Source organism: Gossypium hirsutum, chromosome D05 (assembly GCF_007990345.1).
Source record: "Gossypium hirsutum isolate 1008001.06 chromosome D05, Gossypium_hirsutum_v2.1, whole genome shotgun sequence".
In the NCBI taxonomy this organism is placed as follows: Eukaryota; Viridiplantae; Streptophyta; class Magnoliopsida; order Malvales; family Malvaceae; genus Gossypium; species Gossypium hirsutum.
Window position 1 is genome coordinate 13,908,978 of NC_053441.1, and position 15,958 is coordinate 13,924,935.

General features: G+C 34.9%; 2 protein-coding genes across 2 annotated transcripts; both read right to left on the bottom strand.

The window, feature by feature from the left end:
* Window positions 1-4,624: 4,624 nt before the first annotated feature.
* LOC107902680 (uncharacterized) lies at window positions 4,625-6,739 on the bottom strand (the record flags this gene model as incomplete). Its single annotated transcript, XM_016828817.2, has 4 exons — window positions 4,625-4,663; window positions 4,753-5,685; window positions 5,789-6,009; window positions 6,106-6,739. Coding segments are annotated over 4 exons (1,827 nt in total), but the record flags the coding sequence as incomplete, so codon positions are not given.
* Window positions 6,740-8,933: 2,194 nt separating this feature from the next.
* Window positions 8,934-9,944, bottom strand: LOC107903191 (abscisic acid receptor PYL12). Its single transcript, XM_016829234.2, has one exon. It carries the CDS (start codon window positions 9,775-9,777, stop codon window positions 9,112-9,114), a length of 666 nt encoding a protein of 221 aa, XP_016684723.1. The 5' UTR covers window positions 9,778-9,944; the 3' UTR covers window positions 8,934-9,111.
* Window positions 9,945-15,958: the final 6,014 nt, after the last annotated feature.

Below are 15,958 nucleotides of genomic sequence, written 5' to 3' on the forward strand. Positions count from 1 at the left end.
CCAAGGTTTTAGCCATACCTTGTAACCAAATAGCCTCCTTTACAGCCTCTGTTACAGCCATGTATTCGGCTTCTGTGGTTGACAATGCAACTGTAGACTGTAGTGTAGACTTCCAACTTATTGGTCCTCCAGCAAGTGTAAACACATAACCGGTGGTTGATCTTCGCTTGTCCAAATCACTGGCATAGTCAGAATCAACGTACCCAATAACACATTTACCAAGTGTATTATCCTGCTTGAACAGTAATCCAACATCCACGGTCTTCTGAATATACCGTAGAATCCATTTCACAGCTTGCCAATGTCCTTTTCCAGGATTATGCATATACCTGCTCACTATACTAACTGCCTGTGAAATGTCGGGTCTTGTACACACCATTGCATACATCAAGCTACCCACTGCATTAGAATACGGAACTTGCAACATGTATTCTCGTTCCGTATTCGTCGAAGGAGATAGTTGTGCAGAAAGCTTGAAATGAGAAGCCAACGGGGTACTTACAGGTTTGGTCTGCTTGTTCATGCCAAACTGCTGTAGTACTTTCTTCAAATACTGCTTCTGAGACAAGCTAACTCTGCCATGAGCTCTATCTCTACATATTTCCATGCCGAGAATCTTTTTAGCTTCTCCTAGATCTTTCATCTCAAACTCGAGATTGAGTTGAGTCTTCAATCTTTCAATCTCAACTTTGCTCTTAGATTCTATTAGCATATCATCAACATATAAGAGCAAGTATATGAAAGTTTCTTCTTGTAGCTTCTGAAAATACACGTAATGATCAAATTTACTTCTTGTGTACCTTTGCCCTTTCATGAACTGATCAAATCGCTTGTACCACTGCCTCGGAGATTGCTTCAATCCATAAAGTGACTTTGTCAGTTTGCAAACCCAATTTTCTTTTCCAGCAACCTTGAATCCATCTGGCTGAGTCATATAGATTTCCTCTTCCAAATCACCGTGTAAAAACGCGGTCTTCACATCAAGCTGAACTAGTTCAAGATCATATTGCGCAACCAAGGCTAGCAAAATCCGAATAGACGAATGCTTCACAACTGGAGAAAACACTTCATTGTAGTCTATTCCTTCTTTCTGAGCGTAACCCTTTGCTACCAATCTAGCCTTGTATCGAATTTCATTTTTACCAGGAAATCCTTCCTTCTTTGCATATACCCATTTGCATCCAATTGCCTTCTTTCCCTTGGGCAGTCTCACCAACTCCCAAGTCCTATTTTTATGAAGAGACTGCATTTCTTCATTCATAGCTTGCTTCCACTTTACACCATCAGAGTTACTTATTGCTTCTGTGTAAGTGGAAGGAACATCATCATCTGCAATTGGAAGTGCATAGGCCACCATATCGTCAAAGCGAGCAGGCTTACGAATCTCTCTTCTTGGCCTCCTATATGCAATTGAATCTTGTTGCTGTAGAAGTTCTTGGGTCGAAACTTCTTCATCATTTATTCTTTCAATATTAGCTGGATCATCATTAACCTTTTCAAACTCCACCTGCTGCAAAGTACTACTGGTTTTGTCATCCTTTTGTGAATCCTCGTTCTTCATCATGGTTGATTCATCAAAAGTTACATCTCTACTGAAAACAATCTTCCTTGTATCAGGACACCAGAAACGGTATCCTTTTACACCACCAGTTATACCCATGAATAATGTTTTCTTTGCTATTGGGTCTAACTTAGATTCTTTTACATGATAATATGCAGTGGAACCAAAAACATGTAAAGAATCATAATCAGTAGCAGGTTTACCAGTCCACATCTCCATAGGAGTTTTTCCATTTATTGCAGCTGATGGCAATCGGTTAATTAGATGGCACGCATATGTAACTGCCTCAGCCCAAAATTTCTTGCCCAATCCAGCATTGGACAACATACATCGAACTTTCTCCAGTATAGTCTGATTCATGCGTTCTGCCACCCCATTCTGCTGTGGTGTATCTCGAACAGTGAAGTGTCGCACAATGCCCTCATCTTGACATACTTGTAGAAATGGATCATTTTTGTACTCAGTACCATTATCTGATCGAAGTCGTTTGACCTTTCGACCTGTCTGAGTCTCCACCATCTTCTTCCACTTCAGAAATGCATCCAAAACTTCATTTTTTCTTTTCATTAGATACACCCATACTTTTCTTGAATAATCATCAAGAAAAGTGACAAAATAGTGCATACCTCCCAAAGAAGCCACTTTGGTAGGTCCCCACACATCACTGTGAACATAGTCCAGAATTCCTTTCGTATTGTGAATTGCTGAACCAAATTTTACCCTCGTCTGCTTGCCCAGAACACAATGTTCACAGAATTCCAATTTGCAAGAATTTGCACCTTTCAACAAGCCTTGCTTCGCCAAAGTCTGTAAAGCTTTTTCACCAGCATGTCCCAATCGCCTATGCCATAACCTGGTAGCCTCTGAATCTGCATCTTTCGCAGAAGCTGTTGATGTTGATCCAATAACTGTACTTCCATTTAAATAGTACAAGTTATTTCTTCTAGTGCCTTTCATCACCGTCAATACCCCAGCTACTACCTTTAGTAATCCATCTCTCAAAGTGATTGTGAGCCCTTTAGATTCTAGGGCCCCTAATGAGATGAGATTTTTCTTCAAGCTGGGTACATAGCGAACATCTGTCAGAACTTGGATTGAGCCGTCATGGTTCTTCAATTTGATTGTACCTACATCCATTGTCTTACAGGCACTATCATTGCCCATAAAAACAACTCCACCTTCTAGTTCTTCAAGACTAGAAAACCAGTCCTTATTAGGACACATATGGTAAGTACATCCCGAATCCAATATCCACTCATCCGTTTGACATGCCATTGCCATGCCAACCAAGCTAAAGTCTGACTCCTCATCATGCTCCGCTACACATGCATTAGAAATAGACTTGCCCTTTTGTAACTTAGGACAATTCTTTTTCCAATGCCCTTTCTCACGACAAAAGGCACATTCATCTTTGGCGGGTCTCCCTTTGGACTTACCCCTTCTACCAGGTTTGCTGCTGTGTGAACGACCTCTTACTGTTAAGACTTCTGCAGTTGTATCTCTGTGATCTCTTTTATCTTTCTTTCGAGTCTCAGATCTATACAACGCACTACAGACTGCATCAAATGTGATTGAATCTTTCCCATGAAGCAATGTGGTGGTAAGATGATCATATTCATCAGGAAGGGAATTCAACAACAATAATGCCTTGTCTTCATCTTCAAATTTCTCATCCAAATTTAGCAAGTCTGCTAAAATTTTATTGAATGAGTTCACATGGTCATTCATCGACATACCGGGTGCATACGTGAACCGAAAAAGTTTCTTTTTCATATAAAGCCTATTTTCAAGACTTTTCGTTAGAAACTTTTCTTCCAATGTATCCCACAGCTTCTTCGCCGATGTCTCCCTCATGACGGAGTACTTCTGCTCTTTGGCCAAACATAGGCGGATTGTACCACACGCCTGTCTATTGATCTTGGCCCACTCCTTGTCATCCATCTTGTCAGGTTTTTCTTCAAGGGCTATATCCAGCTCTTGCTGACATAAGACATCCAGGATCTCACACTGCCACATACCAAAATTATTGGTACCGTCAAATTTCTCTACTTCAAATTTTGCATTTGTCACAGTAGTCCTTGCTGATGACGATGCTGCTGCCATTTTTCTCCTCAATCCCAACTACTGTATACGTGAACAGTACCGTATACGTGAATAGTGCCGTATACGTGAATAGTACCGTATACATGAATAGTACCGTAAACGGTCGTATTCCCCAAGTATGAACTTGGCTCTGGTACCAATTGTTGCGCGGAAGCGTGTGAAAGAGTAAAATTATTGTACTGAAAAATCACACTAAGTTCAATTCCCAGGAAAGAGAGGTGGATCACGAGGATCGCTTACATACCAGATTTTTCCTAGCCAGAATATCCCTCTATCGTAATTTAATAGCACAATAAATCACTACAATGACACTTGCAAAATATGCAGAACAAAAATAAAGAACACTAGAATTTTAACGAGGTTCAGCAAATTTTGCCTACGTCCTCGGGCACTACCAAATATATTTCACTCCAAAAATACAAGTGAAAGTTTACAAATAGGGAGAGAGAACAATTGCCTTAAGTAGAGAATGGCAAGTGTGGGATGAAGAAAGTAAGAAATGGTTAGGCCTATTTATAGTTGAGGTTTAAGGATCAACTTGCAATGTCCCTATACAATTAGGGACCAAAATTGCAATTATCCCATGCCAACTAATCTTACTTTCTACTTTCGGTGCCAACTTTCTGCCACTATTCATCTTTGAAAAGTCAAAGATTGTAGGTATCCAATAATTTCAACCTTTTCTAGTCAAATTCCTTATGCTATTCGAGATCAAATTGTGGACGTTACAAAGATTTGGATCGACTTTGATTTAACAGTTTCCTCAGCCTGCACTGATGGCTGATGTAGGAAAACAGAAACGAACCACTTACAAACTTATACAATAACAAGGTCTAACAAATTGAAGTTAACAAAAAGATCCTGGAGGAAAGATGAAAACGAAAATGGTAGGCTGCTGCAAAATCTTAACCAGCTCTGACCATATTGAGTGCAAGTATTTGAATGCAGCCCTCTTTATTTTTAGGTTTTGGATTGCTCAGAAAGGTGAGTTACTAGTTCCTATAAAGGACAATGAGTGTTAGTGTTTACGAAATGAAACTCATATTTCTGAAGATAATAATATCCTTGTTAAAGAATGGTGATATTACCTCAGAATAGCGGAAATGATCATGATGCAAGTAAGAAGTTTTGACAATTGTTTCCCACTTGGTATCAGTTGCAGGTATCTTAGGTTCCTGTTTTTTGGGATAATTAAAACCAGTGCCATTGTAAGACTTTGAAAATGAATTTTTTGATGCAACTGCAGGCAGTGCACGCGAAAGCCAGGACTCCGATGGTGCTTTCGGTAGAGGAACAGGAAGAGGAGTGTAATCAGCAGAACCACCCTTAGCTTCTCCTTGATCAGCTTGACCTCTGAGATTTGATTTGTCGGAGAAAGAAGAGCGGCTGGAATTCACTGGCCCTGTGATTTTATTTTCTGACGCGCCCTTTATGTCCAAAAGGTTGGGGCCTTTTATGTCTTGAAGACAAGATTCTACACTAGCTGCTTCTTCCAGCATTCTATTCATTACTATGGTATCAGAATGTTTTCCCGTAGAGTCCACTGGGGTTTTAGTATTTGAGGAATTGGAAATTGAACTACCAATTTTTACAGTATTTACATAGAGACACAGTGTTTTCTCATCTGCAGGGCTCAATGAATATGACCCTTGTTTGCTGCTCTGATAAGGTACTAATTCCTGGGAGTAGTTATTGCTACCTGTATACTTAACCAACATATTTGTTTTGAATTTCTCAGCGTCTTTGGGCAAACCAAGAAAGCCCCCTCCACTAAAGGGAGATTGAGGTCTCTCTCTACAATAGGAAGGAATACGAGCACTACCTGGAAGCCTCTTGTGGGGTAACCAAGTTACCATTTGCAGGTCATTTGAGCTGCTACATTGATCCCATCTAGATAACAGCTTTTTTCCAATCTCAAGGAACCTATGGGATTGAACTCCGGCATCTGATTTGTTCTCTGGGAACCTGGAGGATTGAACTCTACCATCCGATTTGTTGTTACAAGCAATAGCCCAATCATGCTGTTCAAATAAAAAATCGTAAATGTATGGCAATGAATTAGAATCTTTAACATTTAAAGCAAGAGGAGTGATATGAAGGAAAATGAAAAGTCTCCATACTAACCTTGTCAACAATTTGGCTCTGAGACTTGATGAAGGTAGTTTTTCCTGGTTTTGCAACCTCACAAGTAGAAGCCAACGAGGAGCGAGTCCTAACTTTTAATCCAGCCACAGGATTTAAGAGGCACATAAAGTTCTTAAAGCATAACCTAGCTAACAATCCACCAGCTGCTCTTGATAAATTACGGGAATCCTTGTACATATTGTAGTCGTCTTCTTTTTTCTCTTCATGTGGCTCATGATTATAATGTGGAATAGTAGCTAACTCATATCTATTAACAGGTTTCCTGCCCCCAACAGCTACTTCCCTTACCTATCTACGTTGTTCAGGTGCCGTACATTGCTTCCTTGAAGATCGAGGTGTCTTCAGAATCATTGCCTTGGCAGCAGATAAAAAGTGACTCATCTGTTGGGGATCTGTAGAGAATGTTCCTGACGGTTTTACAATTGATCCACTTACACTACAATTCATTGAGAATGAATCTGTTGGGGACAACGTATCAAGTGCATCCAAATAAACATCATATTCTTTCTCCAACCCTGAGATTTTCACATTTAAACAGTTTGATTTAGTCACATTATCATTCATAGAATATTGGGGGCTCAGCAAATACTGATTTTCAAACTCACTCTCCACAGGATACTTTATGAGATCCAAAACCCTCCCTGGCGGAAGTCTAGGAGTGCCCAAAGCTTCCTTATTAGGCTGAAACTCGTGCTGGATGCCACCTTTTGCTTTCCCAGGGAACTGCTCCCATACAAAAGGAACTGCAACCGCTTCTGTTACCTGATACCAACTCACTTCCGAGGGGAGAGTATGTGCCCTTGTGGAAGGAGAATTCTCAACTATCTTCTGCTTATCTCTAGCTGAAAAAGCAGATGTTGAAGAAAGGCGCCTCACTGATAAAAGTGGTGCATTGAAATTTAACTTGCATTCCTCCATCACACTTTGTAATATTCAAGAACTTCAGCAGCTTAATTTCCTCCTAGGTTATGATTCACCAATTTAAAACATTCTCTATGCTAACACCACAACCCAGAATTGAATTTTCTTTTCAAAATTATTATACCAAAAAAAGAAAAAGAAAAGATGGAAATCACTAACGACAAATGAAACAAGAATCTTTAACTGTGACTATCAACCTGTAATCAACATTAACATTGCTTGAAGCAAGCAGTTCTTTTACAGAAAAAAGAACATTATATGATGCAAAAAGAAAAAGAAGATATGGGTAGTAAATAGTGAGTGATGGGCGAGTTCTTTGAGGTTTTGAGCTTGGGGGTGTCCTAAAATGATGACAAGTGTTCATGGAACGAGTAAGGATAAAGAAAAGTGAAGAAGGGAGAGAGATGTTGGGACACTACTGCGCTTTTTTCTTTTTCTTTTTTTGTCTTTGGGGGGGTGCAATCTTGAGATTTGCTTTCTATGTATATTGCCTTTGAGATACAGAGTCGAGTCATTGAGTGTAGATTGTACTTAAAGAGATTGACGGGGATAAATTGTTCTGTTAAAAGAGCTTTGGCTCTAATAACTACAGTCTTTCCACTTTAAATCCATGTCGCGTTTGAAACCACGCGCCTTACTTTTTTTAAAAAAGAAAATTAGAATTAGAAAAATTTTGTAAATGTTAAAAATTAAATTTATTAAATTTTTAAAATTCAAATTCAAATGATAAATTTTATAGTTAAAATATATAAATATTTAGAATTTATTATTATACCAATAAACAAATCTACCAATTTCTCTCACTCATACCATAAAAGAGTGAATAAAATATTTAATAATTAAATAGAGAAAATTAATAATTGAATTACTAAAATAAAATGAAAAACGGTTTTTATAACTTACTTTTTATAATTACAATCCAAAAATACTCAAATTGAAATAAAAATAAATCTAAATTTAGACTAAAAACTCTTACTAAGCTCCAACATGAAATCTTAACATTCACAAAATCTCTACCAAGTATTTAACGGCAGCCGAGTAAACCCATTTTGTATGGTTAAGAATCTGGCAACTCAACTTATTTTTCTTCCTTCTTTCAGATATTATATATCAAAAAAAAGTAAGTCAGAGGAGAATCCTTGGCGTAAAGATCTATCAAGCCCGAGCCCCGGCTAAGCTCTTTGCCTTGTCTTGGAATTACTCGGATAATGCATTTTAAAAAATGGGGATATTTATTTTAAGCGATAAATCTTAAATTTATAAATAAATTTTGATTTAATGTGTAATTTAATGATGTAGTTATACAAACAAAATTTTGATTGTGGTTTAAATGTATATATAAAACTTTAATTTTAATTCAATCATATATATTTTAAAAAATAAATATATCAAATTATTTTTAATATATAAACTTAAAATGATGCTACATTGTTAATAAAATTCCATATATATAAAATATATAAAATTAAAATTTGTATAATTATATATTAAACCAAAAATTATATATATTCTTGAGATTTATTCCTTGTGTTAATGGTAATAACTTTTAAAAGATATTTACCTCCTCTAATTTCCTGAATCAGCGGCTCTAAAACATGTGCTGCTCATATTTAACACATTATTATCTTCTCCACTAGATCAGTCTCTTAAGATCTGGTATCTTGACAGAATCCAAATGCCACAATATAGGAATAGGAGAGACAAATCCAGATTCCATGGGCCCCGAATCAAGTATTGAGAGAAATTGTCAGCCAAATTTTTTGCTTCTCCTCTCTCTTCTCACACATGGTGATAATGATGGCGCATTTTCAACTTTCTGTGTTTGTATTATTTCCATTTATATTAAATAGCAAGACCCAACCGTTAAGCGTCCCATCCATCCTACACCCACTACACAATGAGGGGTCATTTCGGTCCCTCAAGTGCACTTTTAGCCTAGTCTCACAAGCCCCAATGCTTTACCTGTCTCTGGGCTTGTCTGAATCTGGGCCTCTACAATGTCTTCAACTATTTCCAAGCAAATGAAGATGGATTGAGTTGCAAGTTCATTATGCAACTTTTCACTACAAAGACAATTTGAGCAATAGAAATCGGAATTTTTTGCTGCCATAAATATCGATCTACTAATCAATAGAGAGAGAAGAATGTTATTTATATTTATAGCATAAAAAGTGAAGTAGTAATACTTCGTTGACAAACAATATCGGCCCATAAAAAAAAAACCTATTGAAGGTTGGAATCATGAGAACAACTTATTTTTACTACTCCATCTCTTCTAATTTAAAATTTTAACAAAAAAAAATTTCAAAACATTCTTTGAATCTAATCCTAAATTACTTAAGAGGATATTACTCGCTAATACCCAACCCCCGAGTCTACAATTACAAGTGAAACTTGGCCATTTTTTCTGTGATCCTAGCTAAAGACCTTAAGTTACACCCAATTATCATATTGGCAAAACAGCAGGTATCCTCCTTGCTATTCCCCGCGGGAACGTCCACCACGTACGACTCAACCACCTCCGTTTTCCCCCCATTCATTCCTTCTTCGCTAATTTCATGGAGCGTAGTAGTAGAGCGGTAATTAACAAGCCTGTGATCACCTCCGATGATGCTAATCATCATAACATGACACTCATCATCAAGTTCATCCAACCTCTCCGTGCTGGTGGCAGCCGGCAACCCTGACACCACCATCACTTCACGCACGCTCCCGATGCCGCCGTTGCCTGACCTCAACTTACAACTCTTCACGAATAGCTTGTATGCTTGGGGGTTGTCGAAGCGCCGGATTATGGACCATACTAGAGGAAGTGGGGCATCGATGGTTTGAACTAGGCTTGAACCGCACTGGTTGGATGATAGCTGAGAGGTGTGATACTGGTTTTTCATTGCTTCTGTTTTGGGATGGCGTTGAAGCTCTTTGCTTGGTCGATTGTATGGTATTTGAATCACCGTATACATACATATATAGAGCGGTAAATGATTTGTATATTGAGGGAAATCTGGAGGGTGAGGTGATATCGTAGTTTGGAATATCCATGGCATTTATCGGTTTATGTCGGTTACCTTTTGTCTGAGCGTTAATTGTCTCCCTGCATTGTTTCATCTTCTTTCTCGAGTGTCAGACCAATCATCATCACCCATGCTATAAGCCACATCATAAACTTTATTTCAGAACCAAAGATAAAGTTTTAACACTATAAAAACAGACAATCAAAATAAATTTTAAATTATGGATATATAGTTATTGATGTGAGGAGGATGACGCCCTGTTTTCTTTGTTTTTTAAGTTAGTTGGGAAATTGAAGGCGGTTAATTAATGGCGAAGGCAACACATCATTGAATTTGTCCTTTTCTAGTTTTAGCGCTCGCAACTCGTTAGCCATGTGTTTTACAACATTTTACCTCCCCTCCATGCTTCATTTTCATGGCTGTCAACCAAGGATTAATTTTTCAAGTTACAGATTAGAATTTTTCTCAATTGAAATTTTATATGTTAAATTTATATTACAAAATTATTGTCAAATTAGCACAACCTAAAGTATTGAATACAATTATTTTTTTATAAAAATAAATATTATTTTTTTAAATTATTTATTTCTTATGTTTAATCTTATTTATATGATATTTTATGTTATTTTAGATAAAATTTAAAATATGGTAATTTTAAATATTCATTTTTTTAGAAAAGAAAATTTTATTTCTTTTTTTAATGAAATAAAATGAACTTAATATTTGTATGAGTGAATTACACTAGACATCTCTAAAATGTGACTTTCATTTTAAATTGGTCCCTAAACTTTAAAACGTTTTAGTTACATCTTTAAACTATCAATGTTATATCAATCAAGTTCTTTTTAGGGTAGAAGCCAAAAATTCTTTTAGGAGGCTGAAATTAAATTATAATTTTTACGATAATAAAAATGTAATTTCACCATTTTAATAGACTATATCTTTATAATTTTTAAAGAATTAAATCAATTTTTTTATCATTTATAGGGGGCAAAGTGTAATTTTATCTTTACTAATATAAAATTTTAAAAATTTTAAAGGGGCCTAAATGTAAAATTTTCCATTTAGGGGGGGCCGGGACCCCTGCCAGCCACCCTTGCTACACCCTTGGTTCTTCTGTTATCAAAATCGTTAATTTAACTATTAAATAACACATCAAATCTTATGTAACATAATTTAAAATAAAAAGTAAAATGTTACTACAAACTTTTAAAAGTTGAAACTAAAAATAAAGTAAATTAAAAAAAAATAGAGAGTGAACAATAACACCTTTTGTAAAAACTTTGATAGCGTCAAAACCAAGCTATTTACAACATCCATTTTTGCATTGTTCATTTTTTAAAAAAATTTCATTCTAAACTATGCCACCTAAGATTTGACATATCAAAATAGTTAAATTAACTATTTTAGTAATAAAAGAATATTATTGATATAACTTTGAGTTTAGGGATGTACTTAAAATGTTTTAATATTTGGAGACCAATTTAGAATGAAGGTTATAATTTGAGGATGTATGGTGTAATTAACTCTATTTTCGTCTCTCAGTGTCAATGATGGGGCAACAAAGTGCTTTGCCACTACCATACCCCAGCTTGATAGTTTCCCCCTCCTATCTAGGGTTGAGTCATGGGATTTAACGACAAACTTAAAAAGTCATCTACAAATACTTTACGCCCAATCATTCCGGATAACACTTGCATACTCTGTATTACCGCGACTATTGGCACAAAGTTAGTTGATGCTTATTCCCCAAATATCGTCATTGCTTCTTCTACGAGAAAAGTTCATGACTTGTAAGCCTTCTACCTCCACGCGAGATTGCTCCATCAAGCTTTCACCCATTACAAAAAATTCCCCACTACTACCACAGTCTGGGCTATGTCTCAGTCTTAGTATGGTTAGTCATCCTCTCGGACCAGTTACCGATCATCACCTTGATAAGTTATTGCCTCACCAAATAGCTATTAATCTAGTCATCTTATTCAACACTTTTTAAAAAAAATTATATTAAGTAAAAAATTAAAAAAATTACGTACACAATTAAAATATAAAATGATTAATTTTGAATAAAATAAAAATTTTAAATGACTACCTTAATAAATAAAAAAAAATCACAACACAAAGGTCATTAGGCGTATTGCATGCATTCATCATCTGTGCGAATTTCCCTAAGAAAATGACACAGCTTTGCTCATCGAGGATCAACCAACCGACTGAAATTTTAAAACCAAAACCACTACCAATTCCCTACCTACTGAGATAGTGTGAATGTAATTATTGAAGGTTGACTCGCACTATATTTTTTCAATTCAAAATTATATTTGAACTTTTAATACTTAAAAAATGAAACTAAAATAAACCAACAGACAACAATGTTCTTAATTCCCAGTACATTATTACCAAAATGTGAACCTTTACAACTACACGTATCTATATTGAGAACTCATTGTAAATTGCTAATCACTGCCTGTGCTTCAAATTAAGAATTGTGCTTTTTCTTAAGCAAGCATCAAGTCAGGACTAGTGTTTGCCACAACCAATTGGGACAAAGTTCCTATTTTTTTTCTTTGTCCTCTTAAATGACCTTGGCTATGAAAGTTGTAACTCTAAACTATGACACCAGACCTTTTGCAAACCCTTCTATGTCTCAACAAGTTGTAGCAGCTTCCCTTGCTCCTTGAATGTTCAACGTGTGAGCTATGATTTAATTTCAAAGCACGTTATAGATTATATCAAATCATAATTAACTGCAACAACCTTTCAACTACATCATTCATTCTCCAGCTTCATCTACCTATTCCAATGTCAAAACCCTTCCGGTATTATTCAATCCATTCAAATCTAAAACAGAGGGAAAACGAGAAAATATACAGAATCAGGAATAAAACTTGTATGGGCTTAAGTGTCCAAGTAACAAAACTATTTCCAGTACAGAAAAACTTGGGGTAAAATAAAAGGCTTACTAGAAATGGAGTCCATACACTAAATTAGACCCAAATACCTTCCATCTGCCTTTTCCATTGCTAACCTTTTAGCTCAAGTTAATTATTTGTTCGTTTTAAATTATAGAGTAAAATCTTGAAAGTTGAAACTTGTTATATATTTTTTATATTTGAAATTTAGTCATTTTATTTTTATTTTTATTTTTAGGAATTTGTTTTTTTTTTATTTTTCAGATTTAAAATTTTAGGTCTAGTTGTTACCCTCATTAAATTTCTTCTATTAAATTCTTTAGTGTGACATTTTAAAATTTAAAAAAAAATCACTTGATAGTCATGTAACAATGAAAATAATGTTGAAAATACTTATTAGAATTTTTTTTCTTAAAAACACTCATTCAAACTCGTTTGATAAAATAATTTTTTGTTTGAAATAATTTTCTTAAGAATAATTAACCTCAACATTTTGATTGAAAATAGTTAACAATTTATGTTAAAAATTATAGTATATAGATTAAATTTCAACATAGTCTAGGGTCAAAGTTAGAATTTAACTATTTTCGCAATGAAAACCTAAAAAAAGGAAGCCATCGACCATGTATTAGTCTCTAAAACAACTTGTCAGGCAATTAAATTACATATAACCCTTTAATATTTTAGTTGAAAAGATAACAATATTAACTATTTAGACTACTTAATAACATTTAAATCTTAATTTAAAGCATGATAGAGGAACTAAATCTAAAATTTAACCATTTTAGAAAAATTAAAAGAAAAAGAATATGTCGGCGTGTGAATAACGGAAGGTTTGGACTATGTATGGTATATAGATGTCATTTCTCTGGACAAAAATATGTCGTGTAATTTAAAATTAAGTAAATTTTTTATGGTATAACGATCCCTTTTAACTTTATAAAAGAGTTATTTTAGTTTTTTATTTAACTTTTTTATCATTTTTTTTATTTTTTTATTGTTTTTGATAAAAAAAAGATTATAAGGAGTTAGGGGGGGTCTTTTATTGTGATATTGTCACCAGATCCCTTGGTTGGTGAAGCATGATTTGGTTTTAGAAAGGATTCATGTTGACTGCGTGGTGGTGAATCAAATTCTTATCACGGTGTTTAAGGAGGCTTTAACTTCGCTTGGTTGTCCAGTAGCTTCTGTTTTATCTCTTATTATCACTCCGTTGGTGTTCAAGTGTTGATGTTTGCTTTATGGGAGATAAGGATTATAGCTTGCTTGGATGTTTCAATGCATATGTTTATTGATTTTTCTACGGAGTTATTAAATTATGTATAAGTTTTCATTTTGGTCACTTAATTATAAGAGTTATAATTTGGTCACTGAATTATTAAAAAATTTCATTTAAGTAACTGAATGGTAAATCGATGTTATATAGCTTTCTATGTTCGCAATACTTGTACCAATTGAAAGCTCTATTTCCTCTTCTCTTTTACAGTTTAGTTTTTTTTTTCATAAAACAACTTTGGACGTCACAAATCTACAAATCAAAATTTACATGCTTTTTGCTCCGATATCCAACATTAACCATCAGATCAGCTTCGATCTAAGGTATGTTCTTCTACTCGTCAATAGATACTAGTCCACCTACCGATCATCGAATCATCACTTGAAGCTCAATGGCGGAACCTTTTTTTTAAAAAAAAAACCTTAACAGTCCAGTGACTTAAATAAAAAGTTTTGAATAATTTTAGCAACTTAAATAAAAAAATTTTGAATAGCTCATAGCCAAATTGTAATCGTTGTTAGTTAAGTGACCAAAATAAAAATTTACCCATGATTTAGCGACTAATGGTGTAGTTTACCCTTATTTTTAAAATTTTTTTAATATTCAATGATTACTCTTATTAAAATTGGAGTTGAGTTAAATTAGATCTCTAAATGAGAGAAAAAACTTTCTTAAAAATTATCGAATAAATATAGAAAAGAAATCCCCTAAAATCATCAAAATAGCAAAAAAAAATTGTTTAAAAGTTATTTTGCTAGTTAAAAAGACATAACCAATCTACAATATGAATTAATTTATATGAAGATATAGGATTTTTGGTCCAAAACAGCACATAAAGTATGGCATTTTTATATATTTGGTAATTTGTATAGACCCTCCTTTTTTTTCCTCCCTTCAAGATCACATGTTGCCCACTAATATCTAAATTATAATAACCATTTAATTTGTATACCACTGCTTAGATTGGACATGACTTAGACTTACACTTTTTAACTTTTAATAGCAATAAAAAAAAACCAATAGTAGAATTGTTGTCTTGAGTGAAAAAAGAAATTACATACATCCTTTTGAATCATCTAACATCCCTTTTTTAACAGATACGAATCAGTGTGGACCTCAGCATTATGGTAATGATAAAGAAAAGGTGAATCATCTCAGTGAGGATTAAAAAATATAGTTGATGGACTTGATACTCGACTTGTTCAAATATGGTAGCAAGGGAGCAATTAAGTTGATGGTTACGTGAAATGTTGATTATACGAAACTCATTCATGCATATACTGGTTTGGGCGATTGTCTCTTACAAGTTCTAGGTGACGTGGTAAACCTACAATATTAACCATCCACCTACTCCCTTATTGCGGTGGGTTATATTATTGGACGACGAGATCGCTGCTGGGGTTGATATTGGCGTATTGTCATCTGATGGTGACGCGTAAGGGAGGCTCTTTTAAAAAAAGGGGTATTCTTAGGTTGCTTGGACTGTTTGACTTAGCTTGATCAATGTCCATTTGGTCACTTTCCATGAAGTGATGGACCATTTCATAAAACTGGGATAATTTCTTCGGAGTGTTATCAATAAGGTTAAAGTGGAGAAATTTGTGAGTGGTTCCTACAAAAAAGGCTTGAATGATGAAAGTGTTAAAGACACCTTTGGTTATCATAGTTGTAGCACTAAAACTCTTTATGAAATCACGAAAAAGTTCATTCTCCTTTTGTCTGATGGACATGAGGTAATCTAGGGACTATTATGGGGTCTTGTTGGCTAAAAATCTACACATGAATAACCCAGCCAACTAATCAAAGTTACTTATGGACCCTAGAAGGAGTGAGAGGTACCATTGTTGGTCGGTGCTAGAAAGGTTCACGGAGAAAGCTCTGCATTTCACAGCATCTAAGGCCCCAAGAATGTTCATATTGTTGTTGTAATGAGTTAGGTGATCTTCTGGGTCTCCAATACCAGTGTAAGTTAACTTGGGAAACTTAACAGAAGAAAATAATTTAAGTGTCAACACAATAAGGGATA